The sequence below is a fragment of the Antrostomus carolinensis genome, unplaced genomic scaffold (assembly GCF_000700745.2).
Source record: "Antrostomus carolinensis isolate BGI_N321 unplaced genomic scaffold, ASM70074v2 scaffold43527, whole genome shotgun sequence".
Classification (NCBI taxonomy): domain Eukaryota; kingdom Metazoa; phylum Chordata; class Aves; order Caprimulgiformes; family Caprimulgidae; genus Antrostomus; species Antrostomus carolinensis.
The window spans coordinates 1,640-22,966 of record NW_010327486.1 but is presented as its reverse complement, the minus strand read 5'-3'; the positions used below and the strand labels follow the sequence as shown (position 1 = coordinate 22,966).

Genomic DNA, 21,327 nt, shown 5'->3' with positions numbered 1-21,327 from the left:
GCAAAGCTAACCATCTGATAGGTAAACACATACTGGACTGAATTTTACATTTTACCTATGAAGGAATATATGCTGTAAAGGCCAGAACAAGAGTACCCACATGAAAAACTGATTTGTCTTAAAGATAAAATGCTGAAACTGGGATAGAGGAGCAATGTGTGCTCTGTCACCTAGTGACACACCGCCCCATCAGTAACAATGAAGAACCTCCCAGTGGCAAAAGAAAAGATTGGGATTTCATTGTTTGCTAATAAATTTTTGTTTCCCTCTTTACAGAGCCAAACAAATAGGGAAGCTTTCAAAAGTAAATATTAATACCTTAGAGGTGTTTAATATAGAAAAGTATTTTCTTTTTTGAAGAAAACATCTAAAACTTCAAAAAGAATGAACCTTATGGTTATAAAACTACTTACCCAGAAAAAGCACCATCCATCACTGTATCACTGTGGATAAAAAGTTCACTCTCTATTTGTACAAGCTAACCCAAATCCCCGTGATCGGACAGAGGGGATCATAAAATGATCATGAGTTTCATAAAACAGAGAGTTTCATACAATGCAAAAAGCAGCACTGAGTCAGACACACCTGCATTTTTACAGCAAATTATTTTCAATCAATTGCTGTAGTAATCACAATACAGCAATCAGTGTTTTGTCAGAGAGCTCATAATGTGCAGCACTGTTTAAAAGTTTAACAGCTAACAGTTGCACAGGATTTGAATGTCAGTCAATTCCCTCTAAAATTAAAGAAAATGAGACATTCCAATCTCTTGGTGGCTCTGAAAGTTTTAGGCTATTATGCACCTAAGCCACATCATGACTGCTTTAAAAAGGGGGCAACTGATGGACAGAAAGGTTAATTCACTTGCTCCAAGTCACACAAGGTATCTGTGAAAACACAGAGTTAGAACTCAGCACTTTCTCCTGTGTTGCCCTGCAATCACTTATCCTACTCGCACTGCCTGTTGGTCAAGCCCACTGCCCCCAGGTCCCACTCACCAGCTCATACACCTCCTTGCATCCTTCCTGCAACATCACATACCCCAACATTTCACACAGTGCATCCACTTCTGCTTCCAGCCCCAGAACTGCTGGGCAGTTCTGAAATTCTGTGCTGGAACCATGGTGGCAAGCATCAACTCCATCAAAGATCCATTTGTCCCTCAGAGCTTTCCTTGTCCTCAGGTTCCCCCTCAAGGCTTCTCTGCTGAGCTACAAACTCGGGACACTGGCCTGACAACACTGGAGGCAAAAGGCAGAATCTGGCCCTTACAGTGGTCAGTTTACAGCATTTTAGGGAATAGGTAATTCTGTGTTTATGAATGCGAGTTATTTTACATGCTGTGCTGTGTGCCTAAACCCCAATGTGTGTTGGCGAAGCGTGAAGCTCAGACAGCAGAGCAAATGTGACCCACTCCTGGGAAGAGGCTGAGAAAAAAGCACCATGCCAGGGGAAATTCTAAGGGCTTGTTCCTCTGCGAGCCCTAATAAACACCTAACTAAAAGGGTCACTGAAAAGGAAATGCCACTGGTCCAAGAACGCTGAATATCTCTGTGAAGGCAAGAAAACTGCCTCAAGTGTTAGATCACACTGAAGTCAGAGACATCCTGGCCAGTGTGTCACGTTCACAGCTGCTTTCTGAAGTCCAATCCGGAGATTGCACTTGCAGTGCAAATTTGCTCAAGGTACCAGATCGGCATCCCACTTGTGATGAGCCCCTAGAGCATCTCAGTGTGACTTTCTATGTCATTCTGAAGGGGATGCTTGTCTTCAGATTCCTTCCCATTTCTCTCCCCTAATTTCAAGTTATAATTACCTTTCTTCTTTTGCTGATTGCTCTTTGCTTTCTGAGAGTGCCTGCTCAATTTGTGGAAATTCAGCTCTCACCATCTCTGGAGTAAGAACCATTTGGAATTCAGTTTCATCTGTCTCACTAAAAATTAGTAAGAAGAAGAATAATCAGGATTTATCCTTTTATAAGTATTTTGTAGCCAAAAAAAAAAAAAAAATGTTTTATGAAAGAGGGACTTGGTGCTTTTGCCTTTGAGGTTCTCTTGAGACAGGTTTAGACACAGCCATACAAGTGGTTAAGACATAATAAATCACACTAAATATAAAACAGAGGAGAAACTTACTGGTCAGTTATGTTCTCCCTGTCTCTCTCAGGCAAGTCATACAGGATTGGTGGTGCATCTCTTGGAAGCATATCCAAACTGTATGGATCCCTGCGATGGAAATGGAATTAGCTTAAGGTGGGCAGAGAGTAAATGCACTAAATGTTTATATTTTGAAGCTTCACAGTAGTTGCAGTTACAATGAAGACGATGTACTTTTAAATATCCCTTGAAAATCTGAGTACACCAGAAACTGCTGTGATACAGGGGAATGTGAGCCTGAGAGATGTTGGCTACCACAGGAGCCCACATGTTAAAGGTTTTATCATTCATCCTTCTGCAGGACAGAGTTTGTACCTCCCGGGTTACAAACTGGCACTGAATCAAAAAGCATTCAGGAAAGATGTTATTGAAGGTGCAGACTGGAACTCTCTTTCCAGGGCTAGGTATTTCCTGAAATGAGATTGTTCTCAAGAACCCACCCTTCAAGGAGGTAAGTAGGGATTTTTCCCATTGGTCTTGGATTTCTAAGCAGCAATTAATTCCACCCATAAGCCCGCTTTTAGCTGTGGGATTAGTTACTGGTCAATATAATTACTAACAGCAGAAACTAGTGCAGGGTAGAGGCACTGAATATGCAAATTCTTTCTTACTTAGGTGTTGTACTTGTCAATGAAGGAGTGTCAGAAAAAGTGGAAAACACCACCGGTAAGAACCTTCTCCATTCCATTACTCCACAAATCACTTCCTGAAATGACAAGTGCTACAGTGATCTAACACATAATGCAGTGGGGAGAGAGGCTTGCAGGACAGAGCATCTGACTTCTTGGCTGAGAATTGAATCTAGGTAGCTGCAGTTCTCCATATTGAAAAGATGCTTCCTCCACTGCAAAGTTATGAAAATACAACAAACAGTGAAAAGAAGGAAAGAGTAGAGAAATACTCAGGGATAAATAAGAGACATCGATAAAGGCTAACGAGAACAAGTTATTCTGACCCATGTACTGACTATTTAGGTGCATGCATAATTTATATTTGAAAATGTCTTCTATCTAGGATGACTCTTCATCTCCCTTTTTGATTCCTTGGAGCAAATTCTCAGCAAGAACATACTCAAGCCAGGTACTCATACAATAAACCCAAAAGGCCATACCCTGTGATGCAGAAATTTCTTTTGTGTGACTGGAATACTGGATCCTTTGGGGCATTCCTTGGTAACGGTATATTTTGGATGAGGACAAAGATGATATTCAATATTTGTTTCAGAATAGGCCAAAGGAGGTAAAAGTGGAACTAATCCTGGAGTGGGGTTCTAAAAACAAAGAAGAGATTATTTTAAAAAATAATTTTTAGCAGCGTAAAGAACTAAATTGATGAAAATTGGGTTGGAACTAGATGATCTTTAAGGTCCCTTCCAACCCAAACCATTCTATGATTCTATAAAATTCTGTTCTTACAATTAATGTAGTCTTCCTAGATTCACACCTTTGTCTCATTGTGACTGTTCTGTTTGGTGTGACCTTTTATTTCCCATCTCTTCCCATCATCAAAGACCCATAATCTGCCTGGTTTATCCATGCTCTCTGATGTCTAAAATACAGATATTTAGGTGTTGACTCCAAGTTTGGAAGAAAAAAATATTGCCTGATTACTCCAAAATCCATTGCTGATTCTCTGAACAGTTCAGAATCCAAGAACGGGAACTTCCACCTCGCTGTGGTGGAAGCTAGTGAGCATTTTGTCGTCTGTTTCACTGCACTAGCATCTGTTTCTGAATACAGTCTAATGCTGGGTAGGGTGGGATCAGGCTGTGCCTGGCTCTTACACTGACATGACAGAGAGATTAAAGAGGTGCACAGAGGATCTCATCAGCAAGTCCACTGGAGTCCCGGCCACACGCAGTGAGGACAAGTCTATACCATATATGTTATGCCAAGACCACCAGACTAGCACATCGGGATCTGGGCCATTGCAGATAAGTAATGCTGACAGACAGAGCCACCCAAGTCAGGCACAGTGCCATGCTGGCTTGGAGATGCTGCCTGTAGCCACGCATAGCACTTCAGTGAGCTATACAGCTGTCTCTGCCTGCTCAGAGACACCTCAGGGACCTCCAGGCTGTGCTGCACTGTGTGGGAAATACCTTCTGCACTTGGTGCCAAGTAGCACAATCTACATGACAATTAAGTAAGAGAAAATCCTCCCACGCACCTGGTTGTGATTTTTTGAATCTCTGTGCCTAATAATTTGGAAACGTGTTTTTGGGATGCTATAAGAACTACTGGAAACTCTGCAGCAGCAGAACATAATGTGAGCAAAGAGTCTGACTTCACTTTTCTCAGTTTACCTAAGGATCAGGCAGAACTGCAGCCCCCTAGCTGAAAAGAAGGAAAAGACTCTACCTGTCCTACCTACCTGGGCAAAAGTACGAGGTTATAGAGGGATTGTGATGCCAAGTTTGTGGGTTTTCTTCTAACACCCAAATGGAGCAATAAATGGAGAAGAAGGGAGGGGCCCTGTGGTGTTCCAGGGAATTCTGGGATCAGTGACCATTTGTAGAGTGTGAGACTGGAAGGGCCTCCAGTTCTCTGCCATCACTGACAACTTTGCCTTATCATCCCTCCCCTAAACTGTTGATCAGTTCCACCTTAAAGTGAAATGGTGCCTCTCTCAGTGGTATGAGCTCTGTGATTTCTCCCTACCAGGGATTGTACTTGGAAGGATTACTCACTGGATAGTTTTATATACCAATCTGAGTAAGAAAATTGCCCACCAATTCCACATTAGGCTTCTGATGAAACAAACACCTTTTCCCTTCCTTTCTTAGGTTCCTTGTGGAAATCAACTTCTACTTACAAAAATGCGAAGTGGGTTGCTCTCTGTAGGGTTGACCAAAGCTTGGGGAGGAACCAGGTTTAAGAGGCTGATATCCCTTTCTGCTACTTCTTTCGGGGATGGTTTGTGAAAATCCATGCTGTGGGAGACCAGGTTAGGCTGCCCCTCAGGAGAAGCAACTATTTGAATCAACTCATCCTTGAAAAACACAGACATCAAAGGTTTTCAGAGTGTAGTAAGCCTTTTGGTATAAAATGTTGAGACAAAGTTAATCAAATAATTTCAGAAATTTAGGGTTAGGAGTGACTTCAAAGTTTGTATTTGAGATGACTTGTTACCTGGGCTCCCTGCCTCAGTGGTCGAGAAAGTTTTCGAGGTTTGTAACTTGTGGCTGCATAGTGTGTACAAAATGGCTGATACTTCATAATGCTGAAATGCTGAGGAACCTAAGTGCAAAGCAAAAAGGTGTGCTGCAGGAAATTCCAATAATCACTTTTGATTAACTCATAGATGGAATGGAACATTCCAGCTTTATCACGGACACATCACATCTCTGTGCTAAAAGATACATGGATCACTATTCTGGAACACGGTATATGACCAAAACTTTGAGAAGCCAAGCTGAATGAGTGCATAAAGAAATATTTCCATTCTTGCTTTTACATGAAAGATCATGGATTTAATAGTTTCTTGATCAAATATGCTGAACCTAATGGGGTGGAGAAAAGCTGTGTTAAGTAAAATACCTAACACTGATAGATGAACCTGTGTGATAGGGAGAAAAGATGCTAGAAGAAAGTTTCTAGACTTGTTACACCACCTGAAAAACAGAAAGTGGACACTGAGACAAAATCTGCATTGATTTGCACCTGAGGAAATATTTTTACTTTGATGGGGTGCAGAATTTGATCTTTTGGTATTCAAAAATTAGAGAGAAAAGGGTTTAGAAGCTTGTTACTTATAGAAACAGGTGAGATTTGTTTTTAATAAAAGCACATTAATCATACACCACATTAAGGCAACACTTCTACTGGGCTGCACACTGGGGCCACTGAATCAGACAGAAAACATGTCTAACTGGACTGGTCACAGAGAGAAACATGATACAATTGAGGGAGAGGTACTGACTCACCTTCAAGTCGTAAAAAGGAATAACGTGTCTGATTTTCACATCTACAGATTCGATAGGAACTAGGCCAAGAGCATCAGGTGCCTGAAAGAACACAGTATTTAAAACCTAGTAATATGGTGGGCATTTTGGTTTGCATTGGCAGCAATCCATCAGCACAGCCACTTGAAAACATATGGAAATAATTATGCATTTTATATTTCTCCTGTCCTTCCTTGGGCTTTGGCATTTGAGCTATTTTTTATTTCTTTTATTCTGCAAAATCATGGATGTTAAATAACTCTGATTATTAAGGTAATTCTAGAATGCAATTAAGAGAATTCAAGGATTTTTTTACTGTTTTCAGCAGCACTCTTGGTAAATCTGAAATCCTGAATTAATTTGTCTGAACCCCAGAACACCAGTCATGTTGTGAAATTTTAATAAAGGCAATATTGGGCCTGGAGCCAATGTCTTCAACAAAATATATTCTGTCTTGAGTGTTGGCCACCATTTTAGTTACTATACCTACCAAATCACGGTGCAGTTCATGGGAACTGTAAAAGGGGAATTCAAAAGGCAATATACGATCTTCAGACATGCGGGAAGAAAAGCTCTTACATTCTTCATTCTTCTCTGGTCTGCTGGAACTCCTGCTTTCTGTCAGGAATGGAAAGCAAATATTAAGATTTTGTAATATATCTCAATACACTGTTTCAAAAATAGAATCAAGCCACAAAATATATTGAACATATTCCTAAGACAAGGTATCTAGTAATTTTAATATAAAAAGAAAGTTAATATTTCCTAAAGGCTTTAAATGCCACATCTACAAGATAGCAGACACAATATCTTGACTAGCAGACAGATCTAATTCCCTTTTTCTAAAGGGATATTACTGCCCACTCATTCCAGCATGGTCATCTATCTTGCTCTGCTCAGAGCCAGTCAGAAGGCCTCTCTTACACTAACTGCCATTACACCTTCTACTTGAAGCATCTCTGCAACTGCTGCATACTGGAAATTAAAAGTGCCTCCTTGCAGAAGCAGGAAAAGGCCTGATAGGGAAAAGTGTTTCAGTAGTTGTCAAATGGTGTGTGTCCAATAAAGCGGAAATAAGAGAGACAAATTCTCTTCTGTCCCCAGTACACCCAACTGTGACTCCCATCCAAGGCCAGTTTCCTTCTATGACTGTTAAAGAACAAGTGATTTTTCCAGGCCAGCACTTTAATTTCACTGTAAAGAAAAGTGATTGCTTGAAAGCACTTGTATGAGAAAATTATAAGGAGGAAAACTCAACCCAGTACTGGCCACCTAGCCATGTAGCTCATGGTTCCTACCATCTCATTTCGCTGAGTTCAGATATCTTGCCTTCATCACATTCAGGTGTCTTTCCCTCTTCCATTCCTCATGTGATAAGCTCCTCTTATCCTATGTCTCTAACTTCTTGAGCTCCACCTGATCTGTTTACCTACCTGTCTGTTTCTCATATAGTCTCATCTGCCCTTTCCTTGTTCCTCAGACCTGTAAGTAGAATCATAGAATGGTTTGGTTGAAAGGGACCTTTAAAGATCACCTAGTCCAACCATCCTGGCAGGGGCAGGGACATCTGTCTCTAGATCAGGTTGCTCAAAGCCTCATCCAACCTGACCTTGAACACTTCTAATGATGGTGCATCCACAACTTCTGCCCTGTTATCAACTAGATAAGCTGCAAGGCTCCTAAGAACAGTTAATCACATTTTTAAAATCTGGTAAATAATGCGTATGAAGAACAGGTGTATTTTGACTACAGTCATTTCTACATTTTGTGTCCCTGCTGATCGCAGGGGGGTTGGAACTAGATGATCTTTGAGGTCCCTTCCAATCCAAACCATTCTATTCTATGATTTTAGTAGGGCCTATAGCGATAGGACAAGGGGTGATGGTTTTAAACTAAAAGAAGGCACATTTAGACTAGACAAGGAAGAAATTTTTCACAATGAGGGTGGTGAAACCCTGGCGCAGGTTGCCCAGAGAGGGGATAGAAGCCCCATCCTTGGAAACATTCAAGGTCAGATTGGACGGGGCTCTGAGCAACCTGATGTAGTTGAAGGTGTCCCTGCTCACTGCAGGGAAGTTGGACTAGATGGCCTTTAAAGGTCCCTTCCCTTCCAACCCAAACCATTCTATGATTCTAGCTTGTCGCAGTGCGCTTTTTTGCTGGAAGACACCCGTGTAAGGACTCTGTCTTTACGTTCATAAGTTACACACGTGACACGCTGCAATACAATCTGTATTATCACAATTCATGGCCAAAATATCAACTTCCTCTTCTACTCCTTACCAGACACAGAGCCTTCCTCCGAACCTCTGGCTTCTCTTGTTAGCCCACGGAGCAGAAGCAGTACACGATTTAGCCGAATTTGAGTCACAATCTGAGAGAATGATTTTAAAGTTCAATATTAAGATGAACACACTGAGACTTACAACCATAGAAATATACACACATTACAACTGTATTTATCCTACAGAGCTTGCTCAAACATCTCTATTTCAGAATTTTTACTATAGTTTTCTGTTCAGGAAGGAGAAAATGGGGAAGGAGAGATGTGGAATGGATCTCAACTCTACAGTGACATTACACAACAAAAACAGTTCAAACCTTCATTTAGTCTTACAGGTTAATTAGGCTTTTTTTGGCTAGGTCCTAATCCTTCAGCTGTGTCTATTGGCATATATATATCTCTTCCAAGCAAGGTCAGCAATGAGATCAGACCAGGCTGCTCAGGGCTTTATCCAGTCTGGTCTTGAAAACATCCAAGGATGTAGACTGTACAAATTCTCTGGGCAACCTGCTGCAATGACTGACTGTCCTCATGGTGAAAAAGGCTTTCCTTATACATGATCAATACCTCTCTTACTTGAATTTATGCCCATTGTTTCCCATGTTCCTACCATGCACCACTGCAAAGATTCTGACTCCATCATCAGTAGCTTCCTGGGAGATACTAGAAGATGCTGCTCTCTCCCTCCACTATCCCTCTCCAGGCTAAGTGTCTTCTCACAGAGTCTCCTCACACAGCCAGTGCTCCAGACCCCGACCATCTTGGTGGCTTTATGCTGAACTCACTCCAGCTTATTGTTGGTTTTCTTGCACCAGGGGTCCAAAACTGGGCTCAGTATTCTATAAGCATTTTGAAATCTTCTCTTTTTTGTGCAAATGTTATTTTTTTACTTTTAAAAAAAATCTAAATTAATCTGCATTTGTTTAGTATTGATTGCAATACTAAGCCCCAGCATAAGGACCACCTGAAGCACCAGCTGAATACAAAACTTATTCCAGATCCTTATTTCCTGGTGAAGTAGGGACATATTTATCAAACTACCAAATTCCTGGCTAGCTATGAAGACTCCTTACGTGCTAGTTTGCATGTTCTTTGGTGCTATTTCCAAGGCGTCATGCCATCACACTGCATTCTACTCGTTCATGTTACCTTGTATGCTGCTTGCTGGAATTTCCTCAACATCCTGTTTCTGTTGTCCCAAGGGTCATTACAGAGCAAGTCAAATGTGGGATGGACACTTGGATACTGCATGGCATTTTTTAAAAAAGAAACAGAAAGGACATTGTTTTTACAGCCAGACAAGGGAGGAATTTCCTTCAGCCCAAGGCATTCCTTGGTCTGAATCCATATGTTATTTCTGTTATATTTCTGTATTAGTATATATATATTTCTGTATCTATGTTATACACCAAAATTAAGTCAAGTGAAAATGTTCACAGTACTGGCATTTAACCACAAGTCTTCACTGCAGCACTTAATGGGAGATAATCACCAAATATTTGCAGATGCAGTATGGGGAATGCAGAGATAATATAACGTGGTCTGCATCCACACGATTGACAACCACATACTGCAACTCAAGTGCAACTCATGGGCAGTCAGACAGTGGAGAGAATGGACGAGGTCTGTACCGAATACACACTTCACCTTGCACAGATATAAAGTTGGAATAGCTGTAAGAGCTCAAACCAGGGGCCCAGCAAAACCAGTATCCTGTCTGGATGATAATAATGGCTGATAGCACATACCCACAGAAGGGCAGAAGACCAGGGTAAATTTTGAGTGATAATTGCCCAGAATAGCCTCCTCACATCTAGTGATCTCCAGCTCTGGACATACTTGAGCAGAGGTGACGTCTATATATTTAATGCCTTAAACTGTTGGAATACTCTTTGAACACAAGTAAATCTCTTTCTTGATGCATTAATCTCTTCTCTAGTTTTAAATTGATGTGACAGAAGAATGTGGCACTACAAGAGATTACAACGACCCCAGAGTACAGTACCTCTCAACAGGAAGGCAGCTGCTCAACCAGCATTTAGATTAGGAAGTTCTTCAGGACACCAGCTCCACAAAACCCCATGCCATGCCTCACCAAACAATTTTCAGCACTTCGTAAAAGGTGTAAGAGTATAGTAAAAGACCAGTTCCCACAGCTATCATGCTCCTCAAGAAGAAGGCAGTTTGTGTTGCTAACATTCAAAGTTCCTTCAGTAGTAGGGTATCTATTAAACAAAGCTCCCCATAATCCTAGGAAATAGATTTTAGGAAGTACCTCACACCAGAGAAGGACTAAACATCTAAGTACCAGAAAGGTTCCTGTCAATCCAACCTGCAGGTAATGGTTGCAAATCTTGTGATGTGCTTAACCTCACGTTTAGGCATGAGAAAGCTACTCCTGATAGAACTTTCAGCCACAAGCCATATGTATCTCAGGTTAAGCCTGCAGATTTCCACTTGTCTCTCATATTAGATCAGAACATCAGAAGATCAGTTGTGCATGTATCACAGTGCTTGCCCTATCACACTAAAAGCAAAATGAGAAATAAGACATTGACACAGAAATGGGAATATTGGGAGGGAAAGTGTTCAGTGACAAATATCTATGGCTGTTAGCTTAGCAGGTGATAATAACATGTAGCAGGTGGTAACAATATATAAACAAACCTGGTCAACAGGCCGCATAACACGTCTGCAAGAAACTTCTACTTCATTCCTTTGAAACTCCTGCACTATGATCGGATCTCCTCTTTGGATCTAATTTGTCACCAGGAAGAACAATCACATTAGTACAAAGCATCCAGTGAATTCTCTTCTCCCTTACAATTAGCGAAACTCACTTAAAATGTAACATTCTGGAGGTGCTGGACAAAACACAGACTTCATTCTCTCCTAGGGAGGGATTATTGCAACCCTTGGGCAAGTCAAACAAAGTAAAACAAGGGGTTTTTTGGGTCTGCAATATAAAACCACCTCCTAAACAGTGATACACAGGCATAATATGGATATAACTGCAGTAAGGAGTACAGCTAGTACAGGTTTGCATTGAAGCATGAAGAAAAATGGAGAGAGCTTGATACAATTCACTAGTGCACTGCATAATCTGAAAGTATAAATTTGATTTTATATTTATAGAAAAAACAGCAAAGACTAACCTTGTAGTGCTCTTCCTCCCTCTGTCGGTTTTCAATAATCACTTTTTTTAATTCCACAGAGACTGGATCTTTGCCTTTATGAACTTGCCTGCATTTACAGTGGAGGCAAGAAAAACACTTTACTTAATGCACAATTTACTTTATTTAAAGGCTAACAGACTGATTCTCCTCTTCCTAAGGTGTCTAGGCATCCATAACATTCAGCATAAGAGGAATCCAGTTCTGTAGATTGCAAGTGAAGCCACGGTGTGCTTACACACACAACTATGTGTTTTGCTTTATGATATTTGATGTACATATGCAATTCTGTCCGCTCCATGATACATTTTAGCCTTGATTTACTGACAACCATGGTAAAACCTTCCTTTGCCCTTAAGGGCACAAGATGAGATGCCTGAGAACAAGGTTAGGTGAACAAGGTTTTCAGCAGGTTTCTTTCTGAATGCAACCATTAACACAGCCAAAGACCTCACTGGGTACTACTATGGATTACTACTGAGACTGCTCTTAGGCAGAAGAGAAAAAAAATGAAAGTAAACCAACAGTGACTTAGCTGTAAAACAAACCTATTGGGACATGAAATGGCAGCTTTACACGCTAGTGGATATTGCATACATCATTCATAGAGGCCTTGGTTAAGCAAATCCCAGTGTTGTTAATGTGGTTAACACTCACCACTTCAGATGATTTGCTTCCTCTTCCTGAATATTTTGTTTGACTTTTAGCTGAAATGCAGCTTCCTTCATTTGTCTTGTGTTTATCCCTTCATTGCCTTGGTAAAGGGCTGCAGGAATATCAGAAAGCCATGTCACACCTCAAACTAGACTGAATTTCTAATTGGGAAATCCACCCATTATGAGAACTGAACTCATTAATACATAACGCTAAGGTGAGATTTCTTGCAGAAACGACAATCACGTTACCTCAGCAATTCTGAAGCCAAGTTCCTCACCAGACACCTACTAGCAGAAATGCTAAGACCAAGTTTATGCTGCTTAATTCCATTACCTTCTTTCAAGTCCTTAATCTTCAATTTGCCTGGCTCCTGATTCAAAACAGTAGCTACAGCATATGGATTCGACAAGTCTGTGGGGAATCTAAGGTTCTGGTATTCTATTTCCTACAAAATAGAAATTAATAGGATGAAATAGAAACAAGAAAGATTTTCAGCCCAGAAAAGTACTCGTGGCCAGCAGGACCAGGGAAGTCAGCCTTGCCCTGTACTCAGCATTGGTGAGGCTGCACCTTGAATACTGTGTCCAGCTTTGGGCCCCTCACTACAAGAAGGACATTGGGGCAGTGGAGCATGTCCAGAGGAGGGCAACGAAGCTGGTGAAGGCGCTGGAGCACAAGCCTTATGAGGAGTGGCTGAGGGAACTGGGGTTGTTTAGTCTGGAGAAGAGGAGGCTGAGGGGAGACCTTAACGCTGTCTACAACTGCCTGAAAGCAGGTCGTAGTGAGGCGGGTGTGTGTCTTTTCTCCCAGGTAACGAGTGACAGGACAAGAGGCAATGGCCTCAAGTTCAAACAATCACAGAATCACACAGAATCACAGAATAGTAGGGGTTGGAAGGGACCTCAGGAGATCATCTACTCCAACCCTCCTGCCGAAGCAGGTTCCTTACAGCAGGTTGCACAGGAAAGCATCCAGGCGGGTTTTGAACATCTCCAGAGATGGAGACTCCACAGCCTCTCTGGGCAGCCTGTTCCAGTGCTCCGTCACCCTCACTGTAAATAAATTTTTCCTTAAGTTTGTATGGAACTTCTAGTGTTCCAGTTTTTGCCAAGGGAAGTACAGATTAAATGTCAGGAAAAATTTCTTCACTGAAAGGGTTCTCAGACAAAGGAACGGGTTGCCCAGGGAGGTGGTTGAGTCGCCATCCCTGGAGGTATTTAAAAGATGGGTAGATGGGGTGCTCGGAGATATGGTTTAGTAGTGGACAGGTACAGTTGGACTCAATGATCTCAAAGGTCTTTTCCAACCAAATGATTCTACAATTATTATCTCTTCACACCTTTAATTTTTGAACAGGCTTCAACTGTGGTTGGCTGAATTGGTCTCTTCTCCACACCATGGATTTTCCTGCAGACCCAGCTCTTTTCTCTGGATGACTTTGTTGTTTGTCAAAATGTTCTTTTCTAGGTGTCAGAAGGACAGGTATTGCTCTTATAAGTACTCTGTAAATGGCATATAAGTCTAGAACGTGCATGAACATCCCCTTTAGATATACAGGGAGACTGGAAATTTCTCTCCCAAATTACAACCGGAACCAAACTTTCTAATCTTCAGAGTTAACAAAAAATTAAGTACAGCCCGGAAGATCTTATTGTTCAAAAACCCCTGTATCTTGTAAGGCCTCAGCAATAAGAATAACATAGAACAGGCATAATAGAAGCTGAGGATGCTCAACACTTCTTTCAGGATATGTAACTTCTCATTATATTTATTTTGGTACAGTTTCACTTCATACAGACTAAGGGCATTCTGAGCAAATGATCTAAGAGAGCTGGTATATGTATTAATAGTCAAATTGCATTATGCACTTGAAATCTCTGTAGATACAAATGCTTCAAATGATTACAGCAAAATGGCATGAAATCCTATTACATATGTATTTCTTAGCACTGGGCAAAAATACTCAAAGATCAGTCAGCCACACGTACGTTAGACCCAGATGTGGTCTTGATGTTCCTGTGAACACACATACATAGGGTTTTGAGTGAAACTGTGAAATCCATAACTGCATTGTCATTCGTGCTGTTCCATACTCAAGTGGGGAATATTTCACAGTTACTTCCACTTTCCCATTGCCTGGAATGATTCCTGGGATTAGAGGAGAAAAACAATAAAAGTCCATCTAATGTGAGCCCACTTAAGTACACTGAAATTGATTCTGGATTACATTTTTTTAAACAATATTAATGTTTGAGTGGATGGCAGTAGGTCTGGAAAATATTTCAGGTCTTCCAAGAACTATCCATTGCCAGATAATGGGAGATATTTTGCAATAGCAGTGAGATTTAACAGTAAGATTATAATATTTCCTACTGTTGTGAAAATGATTGCCTGTTTATATGTAGAAATTCTTCACTTGCATCTGGCAGTGTTAAGTCTCTGGCACTTCCTGCTTTCATGAGCAAAGCATTATAAACATAATCCTCTGTGCTCTTCCAAGTTGGGGGAATCATCTGGATTTGATACATTTCCTGTCTCTACTTGGTCTTATTTCCTTATAATCTATTTCATTTTAACCACACTTCATATCCCTAAACTCTCAGTGCAATTCCAGGATACAGGCCCTGATGCTCCTCAGCATTTCCACAACAAGGACTTTGTTCAGCTCATCAGAAATATTAATTTCTCATCTCTGTAAAATGACCATTGCCTGGTTTTCTGTATCCTCTAGTTTCAAATGCCAGTTAGTTTCACTGGGATTTTTTTCTATGTGTAATTTATTAAGAGCATTTCATAATTTTACTGATCACAGAGCACAATGGCCTGAGTAGGAGCTGAAACTTCTTAGTGCTGCTTAGATACCCTTCAGCACTTCTGAGTTTCTAGTTACCAAAATTCTGACAACTTTTACTGGGTTGATGTTTTTTCTGGGATATTTTTGTTCTTGTCTCTCCCAAGAACTAAGCCAATTTAGAAAGCATGAATTAGTTCCAGCCACTTTGTCTATGAGAGTACAAAAACCCCCAAAACTTAATGATTAATTTTACACCTCCTCCCAAGTTTTACTCAATTGTAATATTGTTCCTCTCCTCCCTTGATATATTAACATTTCTTTAAGCACAAAGTAAGAAAGAACATTATCCTGAAAGAATGACCATTCGCCATGAGGTTGCATATGACTAATATTTATCAACCTGCATTTACCTGAAAACACTCTGAGGCAAAGGCTTTTTCTGTACAGCGCTGTCACAAGTAACTACAGTTCATCAATCAAGAATATTAAACATTTAGAATATTAAATAAATTCAATCTACCAAATGTTGGCTGGACAGTGAAGGCTCTGTGAGGCTGAATAAAATCAATGTGGAATTCAAAATCTATTGGACAGCTGCACTGCAACGGGATAACATACTCCTTACTGGAAAGAGAGAAAGGAAGAGAGAAATCAATGAAACTACAGTTGATCATCAATTACAGGCTGTAAAATTCTAATATACACAACATGCACTGAATTTATCTGTGTCCAGAGGGATGGGTTAATTATTAATGTGAAAATAGTCATTCCTCATTGTTCCAAAACAGCAAAATTTTTCAGATCTTTCACTCAGTGAGGAAAAGAGTTAAATCTTGATGTCAATGCTGGATATTTTACATCTTGACTTATTTTCTCCTACCCATACAGAATCTGATTACAGAAAAAAAATATAAAATATACATTTTAGAAGTTATTTATGTGTACCCTCACATCCTTACAAACTGCAATATTTGGCATGTACAAACAATCCAGACTGAAGCAACAACAAGTATAGAACCAGAAATCAGCCTTCTCCCATGCCCTTCCTTGTGGAAGACGATGAGAAAAGACCATGCAATCTTCAAAAGCGTTGAAAACTCCAACACATCAGAATGACTGGACTTTACCCACCGTAGAAATAAGGATGCTGTGGCTTGATTTTCATAAAAGCCTTTTATGTCTCATGCTGATTGTGTGAGGGGTATCAGCACACATCTTTTCAAGCTGTCTTGCTTTAGTATGCACCCATTTTCATATATCAAATTGAAACACAAGCATTGGTGTAACACCATCCATCACTCTACAAATCAAGACTAATTTAACCAGGCTTATTTCTGTTTTTTGTAAACTGTCTGAAATCCTATCCTGCTGATTAGCAAAGAATGTGTGTTATACACAGTGTTCCTTTGGAAAGCACACTTTGAAATGCTTAAGGAAATAAACAATAATAGCAAAGGCTTTTTTTCTTTGCCTTAATATGATCTGTTCATGAAGAAGATGTAACTGCAGACTGAGGCAGCAATTTGTTTTAAGGTATAGTGCAGCTTGTACAGTAACCAAAGTGCCTTAAAATCAAGACCATTATGCTGCCAGTTGCCTTGTGAACCTTCTGTACCTAAGGAGAAAGCTGTGTGGTAGAATATAGGTCTTATCCTACACTCACAGAAGTAAAAGGCAGTTTTTCCATTGACCTCAGTGGGTTCTAGATTGAGCCCATAGTCCCTTGGGTTCTGTACAGCACCGAGTACCTCAGAGAGCTTTCATTTTTAGGAAAGTTTTTAATAGCCTAATGACGAAAAACACTGGTAAAAATTAAGGCTTGAAACCATCAGTTTTCTCCTCAGGAACTCTTCCAAATTCCCTCAGGGGCATCTCTGAGCAACACTGTTGTGTTGGAAAATTTTACCATTATTTAAAATGGTATTTTGTACTCTGTCTAATCCCTTCTCTGTGTTCTGAGAGTATGAAAACTCTATTTCAGCACTTGTTTTAAAAATGGAGCCAATAAACAGAATCACGTCATGCTTAGAATGTCAGGAGTTATGTTCAGTCCTGTGAGAAAGCTGTAATGTCACTTCTGATGGATTTACTAGAGTTTAACAGATTAAGGAGGATTAGAAAAACAAATTTAAAAAAAGACACAAATGTTCATTCTACAATGCTGGGCTCATTTTTACTGCAGAATTTTGCATTTTCCTTGTATGTGCCTTGCCTATTCGTATTTCTGTGCTTCAGTAAAATTCATGAGTTACTTCCAACTCAGAGGCTAAGACAAAACCTAGATGCTAAGACCATCAGTTCCTTGAATTCACTGAAATCTTTACACTAACATAAATCACCATAATTACAATTAATATAGTCAATATACTACAGAACTAGACCCTAATCAACAGGATCTCCCTTCTTTTCCTCTTCCCAGTTCCTATTAACAATTATTACCGATTACTTAATGAGAACAGTCAGGGTTACATCTATGCAACAGACAGAGTAAGACAAAGACTATGCAATTTAGAGCCCCACACAGAAGATCACTTTAAATATTTTTAAACAAAAGAAGCAAATCTAATGACTGATTGATCTCTGGACTCAGGTTAGCTATTTGCTATCACTTATGCCTACCATCACCAGCTCATACCTTCGTTTCCAGAATCCTTCATCTTGAAAGGAAGATCCATTCACTTAGGACTTATTAACACTAAAAAGCCATAGCACTGGGGAGTGTACAGATTATGAACAGCAGACATATTGCTTCACTGTACGATGAATGAAGTGAGTGAGTCAGCACCAATTTAGACTAACTGAAACCCCAGTTCCACCTATGTATATGTTTAGTTTGTGCAGCATTTACTTTCCTGTGAATGTGCACCTGAAACAGTACATATATGGAATTACTTTGCAGTCTAGATGGTAGCTGAATTCCTTAAAGCTTCCAAGATATTAAGTTGTACAAATAGAGGAAAACGAGATTTTTCAGATTTTGTGCAGGTCTCACAAAATGTGGACAAATCTCTGTCCTTAACTCACCTCTTACCAACTGATACATCAGACAGATTTATAAATGATGGAAAGTCTACAACATTGACAACAGGGTAAGCATGCACAGGAATGACTAGTGTATCTTCTCCCTGCAAAAAAAAGGGGTAAATATTTATTTCTTGCAACGAATAGATTTTACAGAAAGAAAAAAATTTCTGTAGTAGTTGGCCAGTAACGGGCATAAAACATCTTCAAGATATTCACTGTGTTGCACCTCAGGATATTGATATTCTACCTGCTTTCAGTATCCACCTGTCTTTGCATACTTTCAGCAACTATCTAGAGCTTCTCCAAACCTGCTCTGCTAAGACATTACATCAGTGTGGCACAAAGACTGATCTGCCAGCAAAGAATAACAGAATAAGGAAGATATTTTACCCACAGCTCTGGGACGTTTACAGACTGAAAAATTTTAAATGCTTAAAATTCAAAACACCAATCCAGACTTATGGAGAATAAATCCATGTGGCTGTAAGAGATTAACTGTACCTTTACTTTACCATTGTCATCACGTCCTAATAGCTGTTTCATTCCCTTACAACTCTAAATGTATTTGATAATAAATCCTCACCTGACAGTGAACACGGACGCAGTCACAGTAATACCCCCACTCATCAGGGCAAAAATCAACAGTAACCGCGTATGACAAGCCAGGGACAAGCCGGTGCTAGAAAATGACCCAAAATAAGAGAGAACGCATGTAAAAGCTGCTTATATGACACAAACCCAACGCTGCTGCATGCAAAGAGCAGTGCAAAGGCTTTCTGACACTTACTGTTTTGTTGTATTTGATCTGAAAATACTTTGTCTGGGGTGGTATTATGTGAAGGTTTATTACATCGCCAGAAATATTTATCAGCTTCTGTAGAACAAAAGAAAACCAAAACTGCAAAACTCTTTACAATATCAGAGGTCAACTGAGAATGTCAACTGTACTTTTTGTGAGACGATCCGTAGCAAAGAAGCTGCATTAAACAAGGAAGTAGAATTTTTTACTTTAGCAGAAATAATTATGAATATGCTCTGAATTGAAAAGAAAATAATGTAAACTTTGCATCCTGCATTTTTATTCTTCAGAACAAAGTCACAATTCCTTACCTAAGAACAACGCTTAGTCTTGCTAAAGACAGTGCTACTGTTGGATCAAATTCTGGTCCTGTTTTGCTTAGGTGCAAAAGGTACAAAAAATGAAACAACCTATTGACTTTGCTTTTACAAAGGTCTGAAACAACAGAAATGATGCAATATTCCATGGTTTTGCTTTGGATCACAAAGCAACAAACCTTTGGATGGTGACAGTTCAGCCTGTAAAGCCTCCTGCATCTTGTTTACTTTTATTATATCTGGAGGACCTAGGCCACCATAATCACCCAACCTCTGCCTCAAAACCCTCATCACATGAATAAAGAAGGCCGACAAAGGGCAAGCAGACAGAATACAAGGAAATACCCAAACTATTCACAAGGAAAGGTAATCAAACCTATGCCCTGAGTTTCATTCCTTGGATTGAATTGCTCTTGGCAGAAGGTCAGAGGTGCTTTAAAATTTTCCCACCAAGTGAACATGTTTGCAGACACTGTGACCGGTCCAAGTACATTTTGAAAACAGTTTCCAATTGAGTTAAAGCAGGAATCCTTCATTCGTGACTTGAAGGCACATATCACTAACACTGCCCACAGACACAGGAAACAGAAAAGTAAAGCAGAGCCTGTAAAGGACAGTGACACACACAGCATGGCACTCGTTGGTTTTGTTACTGCAGGGCCACCGATTTTAAGTGCTGCTTTTTAGAGCACTCCAGAGAGCAAATGGCTTCATGACCACAAGCAGTCTGCTCGGCTTCTGCTGTCCTTTTATGAGCCCCAAGAGGATCCCTGCTCTGACACTCACCAGCATCCGTTGGTGATGTTTTCCAACTTCATACCCTCCGTAGTGTAACACAGCAGGCTCAGCCTGTACAACGTTGCTCCTCCGAAGTTCTGAGAAAATCTCTACAGAGATAGATAAAAAACCAGGGAGAAAAAGAGATCAGGTGAAACACACATGATGATTTTTACTTGTAGTGATTGTTTATTTATGTTGCACACACTGTATTATAGAGAAAAAAAAAAACAAGATAGACATTATTTCTCCTGTTCTGCAGGTATGAGTCTTTAAATGGAAAGTTAAGGCAGCATCTACCACCCCAGCAGAGCCATGATCCTCTCGCCAGATCAGGCTGTACTTTAGGGTCAGCCAGGATCAGTACAGCCACTACTTCCTTGCTGACAACCTCTCCTATGATTTGGGCTCACAAGAAGATGCAATTTAAGCAATGAAAAAATAAAAAAAAATAATTAAAAAAAAGCAAAGTGCCTCCTAGGATTGCTGCAAGGTTGGGGAACAGTCAGAGAGCAGAAGCTTACTTGATTCCAGCAGGTGATTAGGAACAGCAGGTCTTTTTTTAGGTTCCTCCACTAGGCTGTCCAGAAGGACACTGGGTATTTTCTTGAAGGGTTTCTTAGTAATTGTGATTTCCGTGGAGGCTGATTGAACCACGTCCATGTTAGGATAGAAATGGAGTCTGAATAGCTCTAAAACTCCTCAGCACCTGGGAGCAAATCAAAACAACATAATGATCAAAGAGTCTTCCCTTGCACTGCTAACATCTGTTGCCTAAAACTGCCTAAAAATATTTAGGACAGGGAGTTACTTTTTTTCATACTGAAGAAGATTACTATGTGTGTGCCAAGTACAAGGACAGAGTGATTCCAGGAATCCTTGCTCCCACCACAAGCCCTAAGCACTCTGGGCATGTTCATCTGCTCTAGGGCTTATTGGGGACATTTGGCTTTCAGGACTGTATAAAACATTCTCTCTGCCTTCATGTCCTCCAGCACAGACAAGGAGAGAAGGTTATTCTGATAATTCTGCTATCCAAACTGATTCCTGCAGAGATGTTCTTCCAGCCTCTCCTGAGTGTTTGGGTCAGTAACTTGCAGATTCATTTTAAATTTTTAAATATTAATATGAGGGATAAGAAAACTGGCATTTGAATCTTTTGTTTGGATAGCATCATCTAAGTTATCTGTTTAGTGAATATAACTGTAAACCCAGAAAGTCACGGGTATCATAGATCCTGTGTTAAGTAAGCACAGTTATCAGAACACAAACTTCTCTAATGACAAGTGCAAATATTACACAATAAGGACACCAGACACAATCCATCCAGGAGAAATTATCTTCATAAATACAGCACACAGCCCTTGGCTCCCCTACAAACCACCTACGAACCAGAGAACTGC

The 21,327-nt window shown here is 40.2% G+C and overlaps 1 protein-coding gene across 1 annotated transcript; it reads right to left on the bottom strand.

The window, feature by feature from the left end:
- Positions 1-413: 413 nt before the first annotated feature.
- Positions 414-20,587, bottom strand: CFAP221 (cilia and flagella associated protein 221; the record flags this gene model as incomplete). The annotated part of the gene is made up of 23 exons (XM_010171914.2): positions 20,449-20,587; positions 19,934-20,034; positions 18,819-18,905; positions 18,615-18,710; positions 18,032-18,132; positions 15,528-15,631; positions 14,202-14,361; positions 13,553-13,676; positions 12,547-12,658; positions 12,214-12,322; positions 11,539-11,626; positions 11,051-11,140; positions 9,533-9,628; positions 8,383-8,473; positions 6,590-6,717; positions 6,082-6,162; positions 5,288-5,395; positions 4,971-5,147; positions 3,268-3,426; positions 2,768-2,862; positions 2,136-2,225; positions 1,817-1,933; positions 414-443 (listed from the first exon to the last, which is right to left on the bottom strand). Coding segments are annotated over exons 1-23 (2,483 nt in total), but the record flags the coding sequence as incomplete, so codon positions are not given.
- Between the last annotated feature and the right edge of the window lie 740 nt (positions 20,588-21,327).